This window comes from Varroa destructor, unplaced genomic scaffold (assembly GCF_002443255.2).
Source record: "Varroa destructor unplaced genomic scaffold, Vdes_3.0 BEIS01000004.1, whole genome shotgun sequence".
Classification (NCBI taxonomy): Eukaryota; Metazoa; Arthropoda; class Arachnida; order Mesostigmata; family Varroidae; genus Varroa; species Varroa destructor.
In genome coordinates, this window is record NW_019211457.1 from 35740511 (window position 1) to 35764593 (window position 24083).

Genomic DNA, 24083 nt, shown 5'->3' on the forward strand with positions numbered 1-24083 from the left:
TAACCTAATGTATAAACAACCCTTGTTTATGTAGACAAGCGATTTATTAACACATTTCTCTTTGCTCATAAATTCCAAACACGAATTTTAACAACATTTCGCTAGTATGTAGGGTGAGAAAATCTATAAAATTCCAACTGTCATCTGCTAATACAAACTTTTAATCTTCCGGAAATCTTTATATTTCTACTCTTAAAAATGCCAAACACGAAGCTCTGTTCATAAAGTTTTTTCGTCCAGCTTAGGCAGCTTACGTCAATCACCTTATTTGTTTGAATCATTTCCAAAAACTCTCCAATATGTATAGATACGTATATCTGTTTTATATCAGACTATCTACAAAATATAGATATCACAACGATTATTCGATGGAAAAAAGATGTTGCCACAATACTGCGACAGTATTTGGACTTGTTAAACCGCATACGGCTACTTAGATAGTTCACGTTCACGTTTACGTCCGATACTGTAGCAAAGAGTTGCCACAGTCACATTTGTCTACTTGTAAAGATGCTTATTGTATAATAAAAGGTAAAAAGATCAGATTCCGTGCTCAGTCCACTCTGTATCAGTGTGATAGACATAATATATGGTCTACACAGAAGTTAATTTGTGTTTTTTTTTAGTAGATAAACGCGCTGCTCGGTTAAATTCGAACAACAAACTAATTTGCCGTCTCTCTTCGCGACCTCTTCCTATCTCTCGATCAAAGTGTATATCCCTTCTCGTCAGAAATTTTCAGGTTTCATATATCTAAAATCTTATTCACTGTTAGATATACGGTTACTAATTTATTTCGTAATCATCCATCCGAGTTAAATCTGGAAAGTATGGTGAATGTAAAATGACTTTCCACCCAGATTTTTACAAGGCTATCCTTAGCGTGCGTGAGCCAGTGCTGAAATGAAAAACGATGACCTTATTTCGTCTACCGAATCTTACTCGTTGGATAACGTTGTTCAATCAGGCCTTTGTAGATTGTCTTATTCTTCTCAGACATTTTTCAGTATATATAACCCTCCTAGTCCCGCCAAACGCAAATGATCACCTTTTGGGAGGAGAGGCTTGCTTTAACGACGGGTTCTATTAATTTTACCTTTATTTTATGTAGGCCTAAAGACAGCACTTCTTATCGCTGGTAACAGTTCTGCATAACGAACTGTCATAGTGGCTGCATGTTGCTCGGTGTCGGACGAAGTGTTGTTGGGAGGTGAGATGAAGCCATCACTCTCTGTGACGTTCATTCTGTTCATGGAACACCGAAGTTCCTAACATTTGGATGAACACCATAAATCTAAGGTGCTTATCGACGTACAACAGTTTATTTTTCGTCCCATCCGCGAATCGTTAGTTTGCTATGATCCTCCAAAAGTGTCCTCAACCGGTACCGACGCTTCTTGCATCACCAAGATGCCACTCTTGAACTGCGCAAACCACTTTTAATCAGTCCTCGAAGTTATGGGGGTCTTCACCGTACCCGCCATTTAATACGTCATGCTATTTGACTTCGGCAAAAAGTTAAAGGCAAAAAGTTAGTTGCCAATTTGAAATATTCGGAGCCTACACCTAAGATAAAATTTCGTTCACTGCATAATGAAATTATAGCCGGCTTTCAAAAAAAAAGAACACTTCTAAATAACGCTATATGCGTTCCAATCTAACATATGCATTTATTAAATTAATTCAGTATCTTTTTCTCTGGATCTTTATAGAATGCATAAGGCCTGTTTCTTAACTTAGTGCAACTTATATACATGAAAGCAAACATCTAGTTTTCACCATTTTATATCGACCATAATAAGGAATTCGTAAGAAAAAATTTGCAACATTTTCATATGAATCGGTCACGTACGGAACTTTATCGCTGGTCATACATAGCTTGGCATCAGTTCCGGTTCAATGCTGCTATCCAAATAACTGATTGAAGCTACTGCATAGACGTCGCTATAGTGTAGCGAGAATACGCCACGCGCACATCGTTTGTTTATATATATATATATATATATATATATATATATATATATATACACATACATACATACATATAGTTCAATAAACATACAACAGTACAAAAAGAAACCTTCACATGCCATACATAGTAAATCCAATGCTGACAAATCCATGTATTGTCTGTATTTACAAATCTGTTGCTTTTCCATTTATTGATTCCCTATTGCTTATTATCATCTACGTACCCATTCTACTAACATATCTGCAAACGTATCACGCCGTTAAGCTAAACTTCCTCACATTTGAATCGACATCGATTCCTTATCGATGAGTTATTACCTATTTCACTAAGTATGTGGTAACACACCAGAAAAAAATGTGTCTGCCAAGTTGCCAAGAAGGAGCTGTCACATTGCCAGCAGAACTTTTTGTACCTCGTGGAAGATCTACAATGGTAAGAATATTTCATAGTCACGATAACATTCGAGGCGAAGCTAATACGCGTGTCCCTGTTTGCGTGAAACGCACTGCGTGAGCCAAAGAATAACCCCCTCCCATTCTTCCTCTTTTGAGGCAACACGCATTTCAGCACTTCATTGAAGACTATATGATCAGGAGCCAATCCTACTGATCTGCACAACTGTTCACCATCATTTCTATAGCGAGCAGAAGGCTTTGGCCGCAGATCCCTTCGATGCGCTTTGAGTTGTCTGACAATCACGATACTTTTTTTAACATACGCATTTGAAGGTGCTACTTACCCATCATTCTGCTTGTAGCCAACATCAAGAGCAAATATTTTACAGGATATATTTGTGACGTACGATCATTTAGGCTTTATTGTCAACGATGGTGTCATTTGTGCCACGTACAAATGTACCCATGAGCCAAAGAAAAGCGCTGAAGTAAGGGGGAACTGAAGGTAGAAAAAAAGGCCACGTTCTATATGGATGTCCATCTAACATCTTCTAGTTGCATACACTGGGGAAAAGTGGACCAAATGTCTACTAACTTGCTATGGGACGTATGTGCATATGGGTTCGTGACTGGATTCATATAGCTTAGAACAATGCCACTTTTCTCATGGAAGACCAAAGGGAAGATCAAAATGATTCTGAAGATTTTCGATGCCTCCAAAACGAATAGGCAAAGCTTAGTATTACCCCAGTCTCGATCATGTTTGCTTCTCCTCAAATATTTGACAATTTTTTATAACTAAGGAACAAACGATTTTCATATATTTAACAATATTATATGCCATTTGAGATACGTTGAATATGCAGGCACTGTTCTACGGCTAGTAAAGCCTCTCTGTATTTTGACGCTATATATTCAAAATGCTGCTAAATGTACCCTAATTTTAATGTATTTTATTTATTAAACAGCACGTTCTCTAAGCGAGTAAGCTTGCTGCGTTGCGTGGGGCTATATAATTATTAATAGTGCGAAAGTTAAGGCTTCTTTTTATTTAATCATTTATTCGGTAGAATAAATATTGTTATTCCGTTAGAAGTTTGATGATCTAAAATCGATAATTTGGTTTTATTTTTTGCGACTTCACGCGTAAGTTCGAATAGAGTCTTTCTCTGTCATACAGCCATTCATAACTGTAGTAGTGATTACTTGAAATGCATACGCTAGTATTTTTAGTTTCAAGATTTTTACTTTTGCCTGCTCTATGAATCTCTAGCCAGCTGCAGTAGTCTCTGACTTTTTAATTACTCGATTTTGGTAGTGCAGTTATAAAACATAAGTAATAACGATTTTGTTGAAGGCTTTCATGTGTATTTTGCCTACAAGCAATGTTATATGAAAATTGTTCAGTTGAAATTCAAGCAGCTTTAAAAGTCGAAGTGGTAGCAAAAAAAGGTAACAGAGGTCTCTGATATGATGATATTAGGGATTTACTAACGGATTAAATGCATAGCCAATGTATCACGTTGTGATAAACATATTTTTTTTAATATATAGAGAGACAATATCCGTATCCGTGTTATGGATTTTTAAAAAATTAATATCGTGCATAGGTAGCAGTAGTTCTTGCATCTTCTTTGTATCACAGTTTGACGTGCTCGTTTGCTAAAGGGATCACTTTTTCTATATTCGGATATTGAGGATTATCGCTGCGTTAGCATATACATATCAGCACTAGAAATGACTATGAACGAATAAATATAAACCTGCGGATATCATTTAAAATTTACTATCAATGCGGTAATAATAAAAAAAAAAATGTATTACCCAAAAATATTGTGCCATTCAGTTATTCTATTAAACGTTACAGTGAAGTGTACTTATAAATCGAAGACGATCAGGAAGCCTTTTACTGAGATATATACAAAAAGGATCCGGTTTGACAATACATCGATGGTATGCCAAGTTACGATTAAAACTAGACAAAGACAAAACCCATATGCGGCTTTACCTGCTTGCTACAAGCATTAAATATTTTGACATAATTTCATTCAGCTTCACCAACGAACTTTTTGCCGTATGCAAATTTGAGTCTTCATATTCTTAGCATGGTCTAAATAGTGTCGTTAATGGCATCACACTCTCGATCTTCGATCCTGAGAAGAACGTCCGAGAATAGTTGATCTCCCGCCGAGTTATATGCGTCTGTGTAGTCGATGCGTCGTTCACCTGTGTGCGAGGTCGTTCTTATCCAGCGACACGGGAGAATACGCCCTGCAGCGCCCTAGTGATGGCATCACCATCGTCGCAGTCGGTGATACCATCAGTCTTCAAATAACCGAACAATTTTCCCTTTACCCTTCGCTTGTTACCAGGTCCATGGACTGGCCCCGTACCGCGTCACTGCGTGACACTCCAATGGCGTTTCCTGCAGCGGTAGGCAGCCGCCGTGTTCAACATTTGGACAAGACAGCATAGGCCGAGATGGCTTTCAGGAGAGAGGACCGCGACAACGTTGTTGTTTCCCAGTGATATCACCGCCTCTCTAAGTTTCCCTTTGCCCCTCGGCGTCCATCCGTTAGCTTCGACTAGCCAAACCGTTCCCGGTACCCGGCAAGTCAATAGTAAACCTAGAGAAAACCAGTAAGGCTTCAGTCTTATGAGTGTGGTCCTCAGTATATTCCTTGTACATGGGAGGGCAGGTATCTGCAGTATACTCACATCCCTACTGTGGTGATCCCAAAGGAAAAGCGATTGGCACCGATGACCACCAGCATAGCCGGCATACGACAGGCAGGCTGCCAGCATCGCTTTATGGGTAGTTGGTAGTTAAGGGGAAAAGTAAGGGACCGATCAGGAGTAAGGATAGCACCGGGGAGGAATGTATGTATATATATAGGGTTTTGTGGGCTACTTGTGGTGGCGATGGTGGTTCGTGAAGCGAAAGAGTCACGCCGGCTCCATGCCGCTACCCTCACCACTCACAGACTCCTCATTGTGCGGTGAGCGAGCGGAATAACCCCCGTCCAACTAAGGCACCCACACGCACGCTCTGACTATCCGTCCTTCCGCTCCCGGTTCTTGAACTACGACTCGCCTAGTTGCATTCACGATAGCGACTAGTTCGTAAAACAAGTTTGCAAGCTGGCCACGGTTTCTCTAATTATTCAATTACGCCTCGTGTGGCTTTTTTTATATTTCTAAGAAAATCCTCCAGGTCGACGGGTGAACTGATAGGTAAGTCAAGGACAAATCGTCCATGTTTTAATAAATGTGGCAGCCTTGTTTGTTTTGGGGCAGAGAAGGGTAGTACGATAAACAAACAGTTGATATATGTACTGCCTACCTCAATATCGGCGTTCTGATGGAAACAGAGGCAGAACGAACGGCCCGTGGGTGGGTTGATTGCGTGCAAGCGCAAGCGGTTTCGTCGAAGAACCATCGAATTCACTTGCACAGAGTGAGTTGGCCGATGGGGGCTTCGGGGCTATATTGGGGGTATGGGGGCACCAGCACAGAGCGTAGAGTAGCAGCGATCGATGCGAAGGCCGCAGCCGACTCACGCCGAGCGGCGCAGGCCGACTAGCAGGAGCGCCCAGACACGCTCACTCACTGCACGAGCTGCTCAGCAGCGGCAGCTCATTCACTACTAGGCATCCAGAAAGAGACCCAAGAGTAGCTAACGGCTGTGGCGGCGGCATTAACGCTGCGCCGCGTCCCTCCTCCAACGCAGGAAACTCCGCATCCTCCGCGTCGTCTTTGCGTCGTGAGCTCTACTTGACGATTGACTAGCTGCTCCCAGTTACCTATTGTAACAAGCACACTGGGCGTTTCGCACTCTCAACACGATACACCACTAAGCTAACAGATTTCATCCTTAACGCCTTCCGTTACTCCACCCAGACAGATCATATCATATCGCTGCATCATTTGGGAATAGCTACTGTAAGTGTGAAGTAATTTACCCGATAAGCTACCCCAATTTTGCCACACCACATCCCCGCCCGCTTACAAGTATCATTGAGTGAAATGTGTTACGTGCCAAATGCAAAGAAGGGAAATATGCTCTCATATGTGCTAGCTAGTTAAATTGCGCCAAAAACGTATCGGATTGACATGTGGTGAGTGGTTCAAAGGAGGATGCGTGTTCGGAAATGAGCGTTACCACTGTACCTATGACGCTTATTACGCCAGTGCCGCCTGCCGTGACGCAGGTGACCGTTGGGGCTAACGACGGTGGAGGAACTGCCGTAGATCCCTATTCGAAAGATGCAATCAATCAGCTCTTTCGTCGACAGCCCCAACGTTTCAAGTTTGTTAGCAAGTTTAACGCCAAAAGTGTGTCATGGAAGGACTTCGAGCTAGTCTACCTCGACAACCGGCTCAAGGACTTTGCACGTTGTGTGCACTGTAAAAGCTTTGTAACGTATTCGAGCAAGAAAGGCACCGGTGGCATGCTACGTCATCGGTGCGTCGGCAAAGATGGCCCAGTGCAAGGGGAAACCCCAGCCAAAAAAATTAGTCTTGCTCCAAAGCCGCTCACGATCGTTACTGCGCCACGTACACCAGGCCAGCGTCCCGCTGGCCAACTGTGCACTCTGCTCAATTTGCAAAGCCATCCAGGCCAGCCAGGCAATATACAGACGATAATCTATAATCCTGATCAGGGCAACGTGCTCAACCTTCAGAACCTCACAAAGCTCGGTTTGGCCGTACAAGCTGTCAAGGCGGGAACTACAGCGTCCGCAGCCGCTGTCTCGGGAACAACGAGTGCAACACCTACAACTACCGTATCGATAACGAAGGTCGAGCCGAAACCCGAAGTGAAACAGGAGGTGAATAGTATAATCAAGGCAGAAAGCGCAGAGGTTGCCATCAAAGAAGAGCAAGCACCCATAGATGAGGTCGACGAAGCAGATGGAACCAATAATAACAACAACGACGACGTTGAGCAAATTGTATCCAATGTTGAACTAAACGAAGACGTCAGCTACGGGGAGCCGTCTTGCGATTCCGAAGACGAAGATAATTGTCAAGCGGACACGCGCAATTCAGATTATGGCCTTATATCGGCTCCGGCAGAAGTTCAGCTAGCGGACCTGCAGGTAAAGCACGAGCTCGAGCAGCATAACGCCCGAATGGAAGTATTCCGCCGGCAGCTCGAGGTGGCCGACCTACAAAAAGAGTTCTGGAAAACCAAACTTAAAGCACTAAACAAGAGTTCGAAGACGTCTGAGGATGACGGAATACATTCGGATGACTGATTATCATAAGTCATACTAGGTTTCGGGCTTGTTTTGATTATTTGCTCCAACAAGCTTGTATGATCCTACCAATTCATGTGATTTAGGAAAAAGCATAATAACGGTAATACAAACCTGTGTGTGTACACGTGCCAAAAAGTACTGCGATGGGATCAGAGAAGGGATGGAATCTATTTAACAGTCTATCAGCATAGCATATTAATAAGTACGCGCCAAAAGGTGGAAAGGATGATTTTGACTACGCGCCATTGTGCCATAAGGCAAACGAATCCATAAGGGCTAGTATGCCATCATCACAAGATTTAAACAAGTAGTCATTTTGCAATATTTAAGTGTTTAAAGCACAATTGTTTTCGCCTTTGTTCATTACTTCTTTTTTAAATGCTTCGTTTCCCGTTGACGGCCGAGTGCTATGAATTTCTAAAAAGCTTTTTTGCTCACTAACGTCCATTAGTAAATTTCGATCTCGAATTGAGGTTTTCGAAAATTGATATATTGTTTCTCCTAACATAACATTATATATAAAATTAACAAGTTCAAACTGTAATCAATAATCACGTTTTAGGACTTTACTGAATATTTTCTTTGTTAGCTTTTTAAATTCGTTCTTACCTTCTATTTGGTTTCTATTTCTTGCCCGATGATTTCTATATTAGGTATAATCTGTATTTTATAAAATCCTACAATAGTCGTATTTTAAAACGTCCATACATCCACCTTGAGACCGAATTCGAGGTAAAAATATGGTTGCAACTAAGCGATGATTACAAAGTTGCAGGGCAACGAAAGGGCTTCCCGACGTTATATAACACTTAATAATCTGCAAATAAAAAATTGGACAAACAAAGCACTACACAAAAGAAACGACCTTTTCTGCACCGAACAAAGCAATCAGGGTACAGACTAGAAGTAATAAAGGCTGAATCTCCAAACGCTGACTAAGCGAGGCAAACTCGAACCCAATTTGATTGCAAAATCAATGAGCTGAGTTATGAAACTTGGGTAATACTAACAAAAAGGCCAACACATTGAAAAAATAGTATTCACTACGACAACTGAACATAATGTGTCATGTGCAACCGAACAACATTTGTCAGCAAATGTGATATATATATATATATACTGGTGTAAATAAATATTTAATAATATAGTGTACATAAAAACACGATTCTCTTTCTTTTTTCTCGTTTGGCGAAAGCATTGAAGCAGCTTCTGGTCGCCTGGCTGACCACGAACGAAAGAAATACGACATTCATTTACTGTATGGTAGATCATAGCAGAGTTCTTGCAGTATCAGTAGATGGTCCTCCATCTGAAGTAATCACCAGCTATAACTAATTAAGCGATTATAATTATTTATTCCTACATTGAAAAAAAGCTAAAATAAACAAACTATGATTCGCTATCAAGTATCGAACGCCTATTTCATGCTGTTAACACTTTAAAAGATCGCGTCATCTCCTGCATCGTGTATCGCACGTTCGCTAACCTCCCAGCGTATTGCTTTGAGTCCAAGTTCTTAGAAGTTAAAATTGATAAGTGATTTTTCTAAACTATGCTTTTAAAATGCAGCTCATTTTCCCTTTTAGCTCTAGTCGGCAAAAAACTTATTAAATGAATATTTTTTACATAAAAACAACTCGCTTAGACTAAGATGAAATAGACTTCTGACGATTAATTAGAGAATGCTCTATATCAGTACAATACACACTATAACAAATTATATTGTAGAATTTGGTATGTTATACACTGCACGCAAAACAAGTAGGTAAAACATGAATCAAAATCGTCAAAAAAAGGTCAACTCAAGTACAAATAGCTTAGTGAGCCTCAGTGTACTACTTTCTCTGCTGGTCCATACAATCTATCATAACCTACACTACCAGATGACAAAGTGCCCCGTTCTGTGAAGCCAGAAATTGTCATTCAAGTATTTTGGTGAATTTTCGAGTCCTTTAAATCTAAACCTTATAGAGGGTCTTTTAGCTTGCTTCATGGAAACCTTCTTTGGTTTTTCAGGAGCCACTTGAAGACTGGAAACAATGTATAAAATCGATTTGGGGTAAAAAGGAAGCCTTTAATTTTCGTAAGCGCGAGAAAACGTTGCATAATAGCTGGCCTTCGTTCAAATTCCGACAATGATTTTCGTTATAACGAGTTTGTTTTTGTTGTAGCAAGAAATTACTTTTGTCGTTGCAAGATAAACGCATGCCCGCTACCATAAACAGCCCGCTAACACGTTTACGGATTTGAATACCTCACCCTGCATGAGGTGAGCCAAAGGTCTCTTAACAACTTGAAAAGTCACTTACTAGTTGTAAAGTCTTCTTGTTAGTTTGGTTAATGTATCAAAAAATGCACACAAGATTGCAAGGGGCGAGTTGGATTGAGCAACACAATGTACGAGAAGAGAGATTTCTGTATTCCTATAATGCTACGTTATAGGTATACAAGAGGGTGTTCTGATATTAGTAAATAATGTTATTTGACTGATCACAGTAGACAATTTTGTAGCTGTCCTATTTCAGACATATACAAATGATCTGGCATCAGATTATTATAGGATTATAGAAATGATATTTACGTTTCCCTTTGCTTGGATAAAGCTAGTCTTTACTGCAGTAGTTGGCATACGTTCTGCCTGACGGATGTTAAATGAGTGCGGACTCCCATCTACTAGAGGAGTCAAGATGCTTTGCGCTCACCCTGTACGCATCTCATGTATATCTATATATAATACTAGGTTGGAATTATGTTTCAAATAATAAAAGTTAGTTATTTTTCGAAAATCCGCCACTTTCCAAATCCGACACACAAGATAGCGCCATTTTGGCTCTCATTAGAAAACAAGATTAGAATTGATGGAATTGAACTTATACCGGAATTCATATACACGTCTGCGATCTAAAAGGACGTAATCAAAGAATTCTGCATTATGACCAAAGAAGACTCTTGAATCTTCGTCTGCAAATGAATTATTGACAACGAATGAATCATGATGGCAACTAACTACCCGAAGTTGGACCTTGTCTGAAAAATAACCAAATATGTATATCTGTATGAGGACTTAAAATGTACGTCAATGCAAACGAATTTTCTTTAATTTCACTTCGTTACCATGTTAAAAAATATCCAAAGCGAAACCAAAAAGACCCTTGTTAGCCAAATTCGTGTAAGCTTAAAGACATTGTTTATACCTATGAAAAGAAGGCTCGAAATTACGGCGTAGGGATTGGTAAAATGCACATCTGATCGCATACATAATCCTCTAATTTTTTTTATAATGATTTCTTCTCGAACTCTTTGAACTAAAAGAAGCGTTAGAGTTTTCGATGTTTACGATTACGGTCGATTAAATACATTATATGATCAATGAATTCCAAATGACGATAGAGATTATTGGACCTAGAGGACCTAAATAGATTTAGGCATCTTATAGAGCCATATACGAAGAAGTAAGAACATGTATCCATTCGTCGCTGATAGGAAACATTGACAACAATGAACTGTAATGCAGTGCATTCCGCTAACTATCCAAGTGCAACGTCGGTATAGTCATAGTGAGTACCTATGTCTTTTTTAACTACGGACAAATTTATAACAATGATAAGCTGTAATTCTAAGCCGCTTATAGACTACCATGGATATTCTTTTAAATGCTAGCTGGCATTGTTATCGTTAGCGTGTATAAAACGAAACCAATAGTTTTGGACATATACATAGCGACGACTGGCTCGCAGGCAAAATCTCCCATTAGCAAAGTCTTAGTTATATAACAGACAAGCCAAGGAAAAACTAAGTTCTTATATTATTATAGTTCATATATAGCTTTAAGAAGATTTGCTGAACTGTAGTACGACTGCAGCCAAACGAGTTCTTAGGGTACGCTCCTGTAATCTGCTCGCGAAGTGCGAGATGAAATTGATGTAAAAAGTTGCATCAGTAGAACAAAGCCCAATCAATAGACGCTCAAGTCGTGTGCGGTGCTTGTCATTATAGCTTTTGTTGCGTTATTACGTTTAGGTTATATATGGATTCGGTTATGTTCGGATTCTTATATATATTCGCTGCAGTTCTCATAAAGAGCTCAATGTCGAAATATAAAAACATTTGTAAGTGCTATTGCTAACTTTTTGCTGTTACCCAATTATAGTAAAATCAAGCAGGTCTCTTCCAGGCCATTCAAGCAGTCCATCCTGCAAGCGAAGCTATGAGCAGCCTTGGATATTCGACGTTATGATAGCATGCGTATATGCAGGTTTCCTAAGTCTAATTAGTGTCGTTTTGGAGGACATCATTCAAAATAAGTCATACGTACATTAGGAAACCGAATGCACTCCTTATTTATAAGGTAGTATTATAGTCGTAGTTTACTTTGGCGTGCACCTAGTAAGGCCTTAATAATACCAGGACGCGAACCGCCGACAACCACTGGAAATGCAAGTCTCCCATGCCAAATTTATGGTGTTAAGACCAAGGTTTTGGCGCCGCTATGACAATTTGCTTAATCAGTTGAATTTAAATCCAGTCTTTGATTATTCGGTTGTATTCCCGGTCATATATCAACCATATTCTATGTTAACTACCGGCCGCTCTTGTACAATTGAGCGACTTACACAGTTTGACAAGCTATTTTTTTAAACGGCTTAAATTGTTTAGTACTTGAAGTAATCACTATGCTACCTCAGACCGTAGCTCATGCGTAGCACAGGTAAAATGACAACAATGAAGTTCGGTAAGTAAGATGTTTGCCAACAATTTGGGCTTTACAAATGAATACTATGTTGTTTCTGTTTAACTATGCTTGTTTTTTTGTTATTTTGAATAGCAGCTTGTGACTAGAACAAAGAAAAATACATATTATTTAATATAGCTTCGAAGTATCCTTCCTTATTACTTACATTACCTCAGCAAACTTTCATGTGGCCCTTCTTATTACTTAGCAACGCTCTAAAAGCGTTTTGGTAGCTATATACATACCGATATTATTTATGGCTTTTTCGGACAAATCGCCATTTATACCAACAAGCTTCACTATTGTATATAGGCAAGTAAAACGAACTTCTGTGCAGTGAAGTCGTTGCTCAAACTGTGGCCCCCGACTCCAGCAGTTACTCCAGTTTGCAACTTGACGTGGTCCTGCACCGTTAGTCGTTTGTCCTTGAATTAAAAACAAATCGATTATTGACTAATACCTTAAAATTACTTCGTTATGTACAGCAACTGTCATTGTCCAAGTAGACTTTTTTTTTTTTTTTTTAATCTAACAATGGTATTGAACTAAGTTAAATTTGACCATGTCATCTAGTGAGACCTAAGCGCCGTAACGGAATAGGTTAGACCTATTGAATAGGATTTTGTAGGTTGAACACAGCATTGATAACCTAAATTAATAAAAAACATAGTTTTGAAAAATGTTGGAATTTTCGGCATTGTATGATTTCTGTCCTATCCGACGGATATTTCAGGTTCCCACCTTTATTTTAGTCATAAATTTCTATAGATTTATGGGTTTGTTTGTCAGTTAAGAGCTAAAATGAGGTCTCCTGACGCTGAAAGGTATTAGTATTTTTTACGTACAATATGGACATAATCCTTGATGATTTGAATACTAGAATAGATAGACCAAACGAGTTGCGGACAATTATGTTTCTTTAGAAAAGTTTAGGTTTGACATAATTACGGATTTAGTATCTTCTAGATCTAACAGCCGATGGGGTCGTCTGTGGACTTATATTTAACGAACGCCCATAGAGATCAAGTCCAGTTCACGAGGCTTAATAATTCACTTTTTCTATATATGCCGATGACCTTGTTCTGTATAGCTTGAGTTGACACCACCTTCCAGAAATATGTTGATAAATTGAGTTTAGTCGTCGACTTGTGAAAGATAAATGCCATTAAGTCTCTTCACGGAGATCTTCTTCTAAAGACATTTCGGTTCTGCAAGAAGGTGGTTCAGTACGTTGATTCCTTTACTTTCTTAAAGATAACACTGCACCCACTGGACAGTCATTCAAAGTACATATTATCCAAAAAAACATGAACTCTAGTGGTAGCTGCAGCAATAAAGGACCTGAACACGTTCATACTACAAACAGCCCTACCCTGTTTCGACTTAGAAGAAGCCCTGTGCGTCGCGTTGAAATACCGTTAATCGGGAAGCACCTCAAGATCAATCAACTCCGCGATTTCGACCGCGTGAAACTGGCCTTTTACGCCTGGGATGCAGCCTGAAATTTTTCATTTCAGCAAAGAATGGTCTTGTATATTTGCTCGCCAACACGCCACTATTCGCCGAACAGCTCAAGAAACGATTTCAGTTTTCCAACACAAAAGCTTACTGGGAACTTCAAGAGAGAGAAGTATATAGAATAATCTACATTGATCCGAATTTTTACCTGACGGAAGCGTTCTATTAGAATTATAGCCTCAGCATTAGCCACCGCGTTGTGACTCGCGATAACATCTATAGGTATCTCCATGTTGTGTATTAAACATCTGTCGACCACGACCCCAGACGATCGCAGACACGAGGGTTTAAATCCCTGACACTGTATTCAGCATTATTCAACAGCTTTTTTTCGCAAAATACTGGCGCGTTCACATTAGCCAGACATCACAAGGTCCGTATCACAAAAGAGACAACTACAATGGTATGCTCAAATGATATTTCACAAAGAAGCATCTACGTTTTCCAAGCATTCACCTCTGAAATAAATCAGTCACCATTGTATTGATATCACATTATGTCATATTAATTTAGCCAAGATAGTTCAATTGAAATTTCAACTATATTAACTACACATTTCGAGTTCCACATCGGGTACCGCCGTTGGGCGTTCTATAATGCGGCTGGCTCCTAGCTCGAAACAAAGTGTCTATTCTGGGACTTGGACTTATACCATCCAACATGCCTCCGGACAACTATAACGCAAACACGTTATCCACTACGCTATTACGGGGATGCCATACGACCATTATAGAGAAGCTGGGCTGTTAACTTGGCACTTATTTGCGGCATTCGCAATCACACTACGTACTTGAGAAAAGCAAATGACCGGATGCCTAATAAGAAGTAGTAAAATTGTACCGCTTTTTTTCAAATGACCAGAACCCTAGCAACGATCGATATAACAGCCTCCTAACTACAGCCCTCAAATACTACATCGTCCCAAGAAGGCCACCGCCTGGCAGACTATGGTAAGACTCCTAATGTTCTCGCAAGAAAGTAATACGAGCAGAAAAATTGTACAAATTCTAACCTATTGCAAGGCTACTGGAAGCTAAAACTAAAACAGTTTTCAATAACTGTCTCAAGAGTGGCAACATCAAATTTGAAATAAAAAAAAGCAATTTTTTGAGGAAACAGCAAAAATGCCTTCTGCATGGCTGCGAAGTACTATTAGCTATTCCAAGCTGTTCAGTCGGCCCCGAGGGTCTACAGGCCTACTTCCAAACTATTGTCGATGCCATGTGCATTGTTGTGGTCAACATATTTTACCACACGTCTGTCTGGTTTGCCGAGGATTTCGGACGATTTGCAGGTTTCAAAGGGAAGATTGTTTTTCCCGCAGTCGAGTCAGGAATCTTCATACAAGCACGAAAAAGGCATACGGTCCTGACTGGATTCACAATGAACACGTAAAAGAAGAATTTTCGTTTGTTTATGGCTGGATAATGTTATTAAGCCCACGTATATGGTAAAAAAAAATTAAAATATTGAACGACGTTGACATCTTAAACCGAAAAGGAGTCCCAACAGACCCTAAATCGTACGAAAGCATAACTAAAAAAGCTATACCTACAGAATCCTTTCTGTGTAGCCAATACAACGAGAAGACTTTTACCTAGAGTATCTTGAAGCGCTACCGGAAGAGCAGCATTGATTTTGGCCAGGCAGATCAACAATAATGGGATACAAGATATTGTTGGATAGGGCAGAATGGAGAGCGCGCTTCGGTGTCTTTCATTCGCAGCAATTTTTTCATTTAATATCCGTTGCTTTTAGCAGTCTAGCCGCTCGACCCCGGATCGAGGTTCATTGTTTTACACAAACGCGCCGAACAGGGTTAACCGCTACTTTATTAGCATTTAACACAGATATCGTTCAAAAGAACACAACGATCGATGACAAAGTGACCAAAAAATATTGCAGTCACAGGATTTGTACAAATCATAACACTTCCCTACCACTCGTATTCTTGATCATCAACAAGTGAGTTTAACCCCGTATGACGATGATCTTGCAATATATAGTGTGGGCAGGCGTTACTTATAGTGGGCACTGGTGGTGTTGAAGCGATTTGTAGCTGAGGTTTCACTAGAAATAGCAAAATGATGACAGAGACAACTCAATTTAGACGAAGATGGGGACTTGCTAGAAACGACACCTTTCCACTTGATGACGAATCTCTTAAGTTCCTCAACCCATGAACTTACCTCAGTATCACGCTGACGCTAATAGGACGATCATTCAAGGCCTACATCGAAGCACAAAGTTCGGAAAACCATGACTACAGCGCTCGCAATCTAAAAATTTGAACAAAATGTCAGCAGCAACATGAAAGAAACTTTCCAAGCTCAAGTTAGCATTTACTGCTCTCTATGCAATTCACATCATCAGAAGGTACTCAACGCCCAATACGTTGCAACATTCAAGTAAGCTAAGTAAAGCATATTTTTCAAGCAAGCGTTATAACTGCGTACGACAACAAGTAATCGACCAGTAAGCGTATCTTTTGGCTAAAACGGCCCTCCTCGTTTTCCAGTACCTCCGTCAGATTTAGAAACTGCTTGAAAATAAAGCGTGCGCTGAACATGCAGAAGCGCAAAAACAGATTAAGACCGAAATAGACATATATTTTTTTCACAATCTCAGGAGGAAGCAAACCAAACAAACGACATATGCGACATACACGGGTTCTATTATTTCGTTTGTCAAGTAGATCCTGCACTTTTAATTGTCAAAGTGGCACGCCGGTATCCGTACTCACATATGGTTAGTCTATGATCTAATATTTCCATCTTTAACCAACACCAGATATGAAGTCGCTGAATTGTGTCAACGCTACGAACAGGATTCATTTTCGTAACATTATGCGTTTGGCACAGCAAGGATTACCCCTACTTCTTATATACATAGAGACATTTCAATTACACCAGAAGTGTAAAATGCAGTGTTTTTCTCCTTCAATCCCTCGCATGAAAGCTGCGCTGTGAGCCTAATAGTTCTACCGATTTTCAATTAATTCTAGCAATGAACTGACCTCAAAGAACTAAAAGCTTGATAATTTTGCATGTTTGAACAAGTTTTTTCGTCAATTTTTTTTCTTACTCTTGGTTGCACAAGATGTCACTTCGAGACCTGCTCTCACATTTAAATAAGTCACACGAGTGGCTCATTCTCAAATACTCCTGTCTGTCCACCAACTCAAACTCACTATCAATCTGGCAACGATTTAAAACTACGCCATTAAAAAGGCGACAGTTTGTTGGACCAAAATCCGTGCTTCCGTATCGACACAACCAACGGCTGAAAACTGACCATTCATACTCTTTTCCTTTTAAATCGAATCTGCAAACTAAACGTACTTTCAGAGCTAAGGCAGTTCAAATTAACGCAACATCGAAGAAAACTGTATATTTGTACGCATCGGTCCCAACGATAGCGTAGCGGGTAACGTGTTTGCCTGAAGAGTCTTGGAACGTGGGGTCGCCCGGGTTCAAATCTAGATGTAAAGACCCTTCGTTTTTTGCTGGGACTCAGCCATCTGAAGTGACGCCCAATGGCTCGAGCACCGGAGGTACAATGTGATAAGCGTGTTAAATAAAACTAGTAAAACTGAATAAGTGTGCGTCACTTTCCATTACATATTGAAGCACTAGAGATGCTGTTATCGTCACAACAGTATAAAGAATGGTCTCACTTCGTGCTCCTTCTATATAGACTTACAAACGCGTCACGCCGTACAATTTATTACTTATAAATACGTTAGGACTTTTTAAAATAGCTATTTTTTCTAATACGAGCATGATTTTCCCAGACATAACGTTTTCACCTTAAAAGTTTCTCAGCTAGTCAGTCCAACCCACAGAAGATAATTAATATATGTACCGTATGAACAATTTCGATTTCATATGATTTTATAGCCGCGATGTTTAAGGCACTGTTTAAGCTTGAAAATTGTTTAAGTGGACGTAACGGCTTTTGAAGAAAGGTTTCGTACGATCATCCTGTTCACTCCTCCTTCTTTCTGGAAACATTCTTTGGGTGTATTGAAAATTGTGACTATATATAGAAGAAACCCACAGAATTAAATACTATAACTTTATCATATCATACCTAACCCTATTATACGTAATGGAATGTACTGTCCACAGAATAAACACCAATTCGCAATTAACACTAAACACAGATTAAATGTCAAACAAAGTTCTATAGTGGCATGAATTGTGCAGTACCAAATTAAACATCCCCACACTGTGTGCTATAACTATGGCATGTTTAACACATTTTCTCAGAGAATTAGTCTTGCGATACCAGAACATTAGTTTTTCTCTCAAACGGTATATCTGAATACTGAAAGCTATCCTCAATCCAGGTCAAAGCGTTGATCAAGGACCGTGATGGATGTAAAAGTCTTCTTATATTCAGAGCCATATGACCTCCACAAAACATGCGTGCGTAATTCATAGCTTTGGCAGGATTACTCGCCTAATGATTAATATTGATGTTTTTATAAGAGTTGTGTCAGGAAACACAGCTTGAGCTCACTGTTGAATAGTTACTTGAGAGGTGTTTATTTATTAAATCATAAGTAATGCTGGTAGCGTTTGTTTATAGAACTCAATAACATTAATGACAGTTGAGCTAATTTTGTTGTTGCAAAGCTTCCATCTTTTCTTGAAATGTCTGCTGGAGCTTCCGTATGGTTTCCTTTTGTGAACTTTGCTTTTGTTCAAGTTCCTTCAGAGTGGCCTCTTGACGTTTCACTTCCGCATTGATGTAGTCAATTCGTTTCTGTACGTTCTTTTTCGCATCATCTTGACTCTGAGAGATCAATACAGGCCCGACCAATTTGAGAATCTGCATGGTAAATATTCAAATGTTAGCTTATTATTATAACAAAAAAATATGACCAACGGTTTAAGAGGGAAAACAGTATAGTAAGAACAAAACACTATACTAAGAGAACAGAGTAGAACTTTTCTAAAACCAAAATCAAAACAAACAATCATAGTATCATTAAGTAGACGGCCCTTACGTCTACCTCGAAAAACGTTTTTTTCTGTTTTTTTTTTTTAACTAGAGAACACCAGTTAATACCCTTTATCGTCGATAGCAACATTTGTGAGAGATTACTTAAGAAATCGCATTTCGGTTATTAACAAATATCATATCCAATTTTCTCCAGCGTGCAATATATATATTTCACAAGACACTGCTTTAAAGAAACATTTACACTTCACATTAATTTATATTTATTTTGATCATCTTAGCAGACCTTTCGGCTTATCAGTCTATTCATTGGGCTAAATTTAGTCACAAATATCGTTCTTGCAGTCCTTTTATTCACGCAGTTGTTTTATGCACAATCTACTGGTAGCAGTTCCCGAAAAAAAAATAGTTCTTCCATTTGACCAAGTGTCTTATTAAAAAATTTATAGAAAGCCGTTTGCAGCATAATAAATTAATACGCAATTCATTTATTAACGTTATCTCTAGAATGTATGAATTACAGCAATAGATATAATACCACTAGTATAATTAATAGCCGTTCTATAAATAACAAGCTACTCTTTTCATTTTTAAACCTAATGTGCTAATTAATGTTCTTTAGAGTAATGAATGACTTCAAAAATGTCTACGTGTAAATTATAACGATATAAAAGAAATACGAGTTACGTGAACGAACGATCGAACTATACCTTAGCATCATCTTTGACAAGATTTAACTCCGAATAAACTGACTCGTTTTCATGCAGCTGTGCTTCGAGAGTTTGACGAACACGGAGCCCTTTCTGAAAATCATTTTGCAACCCCTTAAACACATCGGCCTCGCTCAGGATCTTTTTCTGCAAGTCTTCCAGTTCCTTGGGAATTATTTGATGTTGCATGATGCTCTTTGCCTAAGCAAACAAGGAATGGCAAAAGACTTCGAAACCTATTATATTAGGCACGCCAAATTTAAGGTCCTCAAGAAACTGCTATTCCCAACCAAATGCATCTTATCAACATTGGCAGACGTCTAACCAACTACGTTCTATCAGTATGTTGTCCTCCTGCTCATTGCTTGTATTCCGCTATTTAAAGACTACTAGTACGTCTTTCATGGATTATGTTCCGTATCGCATTTTACCTCATGAAACAAAAATGCGCGACCTCATTGAAAATGACCTACTTAAAACCTTACTATAGGTTAAGTTAGGTTATTTTGACTTTGTTCCTCTAAATAAAACATTCTAGCTATACTCTTTTCGTGTTCCGTACTTCCCAACTCGTCGGAAATGACAGACATGATGGATTTAATCATTCGTGCTTTTCCACATTTACTTAAGAGTCGTACTCGAGCAGGAGAACTTCTGAAGTCATTCAGAGCATTTGGATGCCCGCATCCTGTTCGTATAGGTCCTAGAAACTTTACGACTACTTCTGTGACCATGGCTAACAAAACTGCTTGCGTGCTGCTTGCACAAGGGGCCGAGGAGATGGAAGCTGTCATTGCTATCGACTGCCTGCGCAGAGCCGGCGTGAGTAGCATTTTGCCATAAAAGCGTCCGAGAGAAACCTTTTGCACCCCATGATGATACTTAACGCAGGATAATTTCAATAATTCAAAAATCATCAGCACTATTATATACGTTAATGTATGGTCCTGTGGTATTCAATCGTTTTACAGATATTAGTGTTATTATTGTACATTTACATAAATATCTTCCTCTATTTACCGTCTTGTACGCTTATGAAATTTGTTTGTATCTGTTTGGGCGTTTAAGCATCACAATCTAATGAAATAATGAAGTGTATGAGATGGTAGAACTAAACCTTCCGATTATGTTGAACTCAGTTTTCTCAACTTGAAAACCGCTAACGCGGGGCTCGTTACGCGTCCTATGGCCCTTACACTAGAGCATATAATCTACAATATTAATTACTCACATTTTTAGCAGAGAATGATATTAAAGTATCAGTCTGTTGTCAATCGGCTGTTTTTCAACACAATGTACTAAAGAAAATAATTCGGTTCTAATTGTTTGATTCAACTCAATAATTAGTTAAAGAATTAGCCATCCTTCAAGCTAGACTGCTTTTCTGAAGTGACATAGCTCGGGTAATAGTGGTTGCGTCGGGTCGATTGAAATTTGATTTGAGATTTGGCAGTGGTAAATGTCCTAAAACTGTTGGAATTCCTCTATTCAGGCATACGATATAGCGCCTTGAAGACAAGTGAAACTTCAATGCCGCGAAAGTTTGCTCTGTTTCGAAATTTTGTTACGATAAAGGCATAAATGTTACCCAGGTTTATAAAAAGTATGTGCCGTTCATTATTAAGATACGCTATCGAAATAAACGGCTTTAAGATGTTGCCGTTTTTGCCTTTGGAATTTCAACGTGAAAAATGTTTCTCATGGTGGTCGACTGATTACGGAAAAGTTGATGAAATCATTACGAACGTAAAGGAAAATTAAATGTTTTAAGTTGATTGACACACGAGTCGACGTGAAAGATCATTCGTGAAAGTTCTACGATTTTATCAGAAAAATAACAAGATTGCTGATCAAAGTGAAGCATATTTAGCTTAGTATATTTTTTGTAATGTATTCTTTGATGTAATGTAAGTTTCGCGTTCAAATGGAACGTACTTCGAGAACCTGATAGCTTATATAAGGATGCGACGACGAGGGAAAACAACGAAAGGAAATACCATTCGCACATTAAATTGGCGATGAGAAGTAATGGGTCACGTCTCCGTTTGATCTACTGCGCGAATTAAAAAATTAGAATAGTTTAAAGAGGCACAAAATTTAAACGAAACATTAAAGTTGAATTAGCTAAGAATATTGCAAAATTATTCTAGCCTCCCTAAAATATGACATGGTTTCTTTTTCGTTTTCTCGTTGTTTTCCACCAGATAACTGTCACGGTTGTTGGGGTCGATGCAACCCAGGTGAAATGCAGCCGTGAGGTCACGATCGTTGCCGACAAGGCACTTGCCGACGTGGAGAACCAGGTACGTCATTACTTTTTGTCAGTCATTGCACCTGTATCCCCTTTTAACTATAAAATAGTTAAATCTACCCTGAGACAGAAATGACAGCAGAGAAAGTATCCTTATTTCAAGTGAAAAGTTTCATAGGAGTAGTAATTATCGTAAATAACATATCACATTTTATTATTTTGTATTCAGATATTCGATGTGGTTGTCCTTCCTGGAGGCCTCCAAGGAGCGAAAACGCTCTCAGCAGTAAGTTGACTGTTTTTATTGGACATTCTCAAGTGACTACAGTGTGCTTTCGAATTATGGTGCTTATTTCTTTAATATGGAGATGCTAGCAGATTCATGGAAATTGGAACAAGACTTCTTGCAGAACGGTTGCTGTTAGACCAACCTTTGACCAATTTTAGATCGAGGAAAACCGTTTCGCAAACATTTTTTTCAGAACCCTACTGTCGGGAAGATGCTAAAAGTTCAAGAAGGCGCCGGACGCATCGTGGCGGCCATCTGCGCTGCTCCAATGGCACTGGCAGCTCACGGAATCGGCAAAGGAAAGAATGCTACAATTTACCCCACCATGGAGAGTCACTTGGTAATAAACTGTCGCTTTTAGTGATACTTTTATTTATAATCTTATAGTCTATAAATCGATCCCCTGTGGTTATAAGTCCAGACGGTGACACCATTTTCGCGTGTAACAGAGATCTTCTGGACAGTACGACAGACGTATCGTGCCATATCTAAAATTACATTTTTTTGCTGGCGATGTTCAAATAATAAAAATGATTCATCATTGGATATGCAATAATTGTTTGAAACAAAATTTTCCTATTAACAGTAATACTGTATGTCTATGGGTTATCACCTAATAAATGTCGCGGCAAAACGAATTTCACCCATTATTTAAGATCTCCGCACTACTGTTTGCCAAGTAATACGTATATACGCATGTTATGGTGACACTTAGCAAGCTGTTTTGGTCTCTGGTAATGAGTAGGACTTATTTATTTAATTAATTATTATTTATTATTTTATATATATATATATATATATATATATATAATAAAGAAAAATTTGTTTCTAAATAATTTCTTATTAATTAATTAATTAATTAACTAATTAATAATAATAATATATATATATATATATATATATTATTATTAATTAGTTAATTAATTAATAAGAAATTATTTAGAAACAAATTTTTCTTTACCATTAAAAAGTTTGATCTTGTTAGGTAAATTCGTTAGACGTTTAGCTATATATAGGCACACCATATTGACGCTGCAAGAAATCAGATAAAATCAGCGATCTCTATTTCAGCCGGGGTACAACTGCAAGGATGACAACGTTGTGGTGGATGGCAAAATGATTACTTCTCGTGGTCCTGGCACTGCGTTCCAATTTGCACTCAGAATCATTAAGGAACTTCTCGGAGAAGAAAAGGCGAAAAGCGTTGCCAAGCCAATGCTAGTCGATTTTTAACAAGCTTTCCTATGTTGTCATGCAAAAAGTAATAAAAGTAGCAGTTATAGTAGAGGAATTTCACTACTGATTCACTACTAATGATGAAACGAACTATAAGCTAAGCAAGGTATTTAAGCAATGTAAATGAGGTGTCAGCTCCACACCAGACTCCGAAAGGGATATGATAGTTGTCTGGTTGGCCCTGCATGCGATGTATGATTCATCGCTTCCATTGTATTCATTAAAATATTGGCTTCGATTGCTTTGGAAGTTTTTCATGACCTTCGTAAGATCCTTCTTGCCAAGATTAGGCGCTAGCGTTTACTCGGCAAACGTACAGATATATAGAACGCGCTACAAGATTTTCATAGCAACTCCACAGCAAATAAGGTACTAATAATTCATAGCAGCAGTTCCCCCTATTTCATGTTACCTCATTTGTTTGTAATTGCATTGAACCAGAATGAGTATCTCTTGTACCACATCAGTAATAGCGTAAGGTATAGTAATATTTGCAATCGCTAACGCTGTCAATAGTTAAAATATTGCAGAGCAACTAATTGCCCTTTTCGCGCTTGTGAGTCTGAAGCAGTCTCTCCGATTGCACAACGAAATATGCGCACCGAAATAGTATAAATACATTTGTTTTACTTCATCGGAAAACGTATATATTCGCTATGCAGCTCAACAGAGTTTATAGGAAATTCGTACTCACTCTTCATATCGTTGTCTTTTTCACATCGTAGAGCAAAATACCCTGCAAGGAATC

General features: G+C 38.9%; 3 protein-coding genes across 3 annotated transcripts; 2 read left to right on the top strand and 1 right to left on the bottom strand.

Annotated features, from left to right (window-relative positions):
* The first annotated feature begins 5486 nt into the window (after positions 1 to 5486).
* On the top strand, positions 5487 to 8791 carry BEAF-32 (Boundary element-associated factor of 32kD). Its single transcript, XM_022804704.2, has one exon. The coding sequence runs from the start codon at positions 6519 to 6521 to the stop codon at positions 7626 to 7628; it is 1110 nt and encodes a 369-aa protein (XP_022660439.1). The 5' UTR covers positions 5487 to 6518; the 3' UTR covers positions 7629 to 8791.
* Positions 8792 to 18401: 9610 nt separating this feature from the next.
* On the bottom strand, positions 18402 to 19901 carry LOC111250071 (prefoldin subunit 6-like). The gene is made up of 2 exons (XM_022804705.2): positions 19560 to 19901; positions 18402 to 18717 (listed from the first exon to the last, which is right to left on the bottom strand). The coding sequence occupies exons 1-2, from the start codon at positions 19746 to 19748 to the stop codon at positions 18502 to 18504; spliced, it is 405 nt and encodes a 134-aa protein (XP_022660440.1). The 5' UTR covers positions 19749 to 19901; the 3' UTR covers positions 18402 to 18501.
* A 235-nt stretch (positions 19902 to 20136) lies between these two features.
* LOC111249119 (protein dj-1beta-like) lies at positions 20137 to 23390 on the top strand. The gene is made up of 5 exons (XM_022802528.2): positions 20137 to 20381; positions 21764 to 21862; positions 22040 to 22096; positions 22293 to 22439; positions 23171 to 23390. The coding sequence occupies exons 1-5, from the start codon at positions 20139 to 20141 to the stop codon at positions 23330 to 23332; spliced, it is 708 nt and encodes a 235-aa protein (XP_022658263.2). The 5' UTR covers positions 20137 to 20138; the 3' UTR covers positions 23333 to 23390.
* Positions 23391 to 24083: the final 693 nt, after the last annotated feature.

Excerpts from the sequence above, each read along its gene's own strand:
- BEAF-32 (XM_022804704.2), top strand. The coding sequence starts at position 6,519 with ATGAGCGTTACCACTGTACCTATGACGCTTATTACGCCAGTGCCGCCT.
- LOC111250071 (XM_022804705.2), bottom strand. The coding sequence starts at position 19,748 with ATGCAACATCAAATAATTCCCAAGGAACTGGAAGACTTGCAGAAAAAG. Across the intron at positions 18,718-19,559 it reads TTGTCAAAGATGATGCTAAG|ATTCTCAAATTGGTCGGGCC; the intron begins GTATAGTTCGAT and ends TTTACCATGCAG.
- LOC111249119 (XM_022802528.2), top strand. The coding sequence starts at position 20,139 with ATGACAGACATGATGGATTTAATCATTCGTGCTTTTCCACATTTACTT. Across the intron at positions 21,863-22,039 it reads TTGCCGACGTGGAGAACCAG|ATATTCGATGTGGTTGTCCT; the intron begins GTACGTCATTAC and ends TTTTGTATTCAG. Across the intron at positions 22,440-23,170 it reads CCACCATGGAGAGTCACTTG|CCGGGGTACAACTGCAAGGA; the intron begins GTAATAAACTGT and ends TCTCTATTTCAG.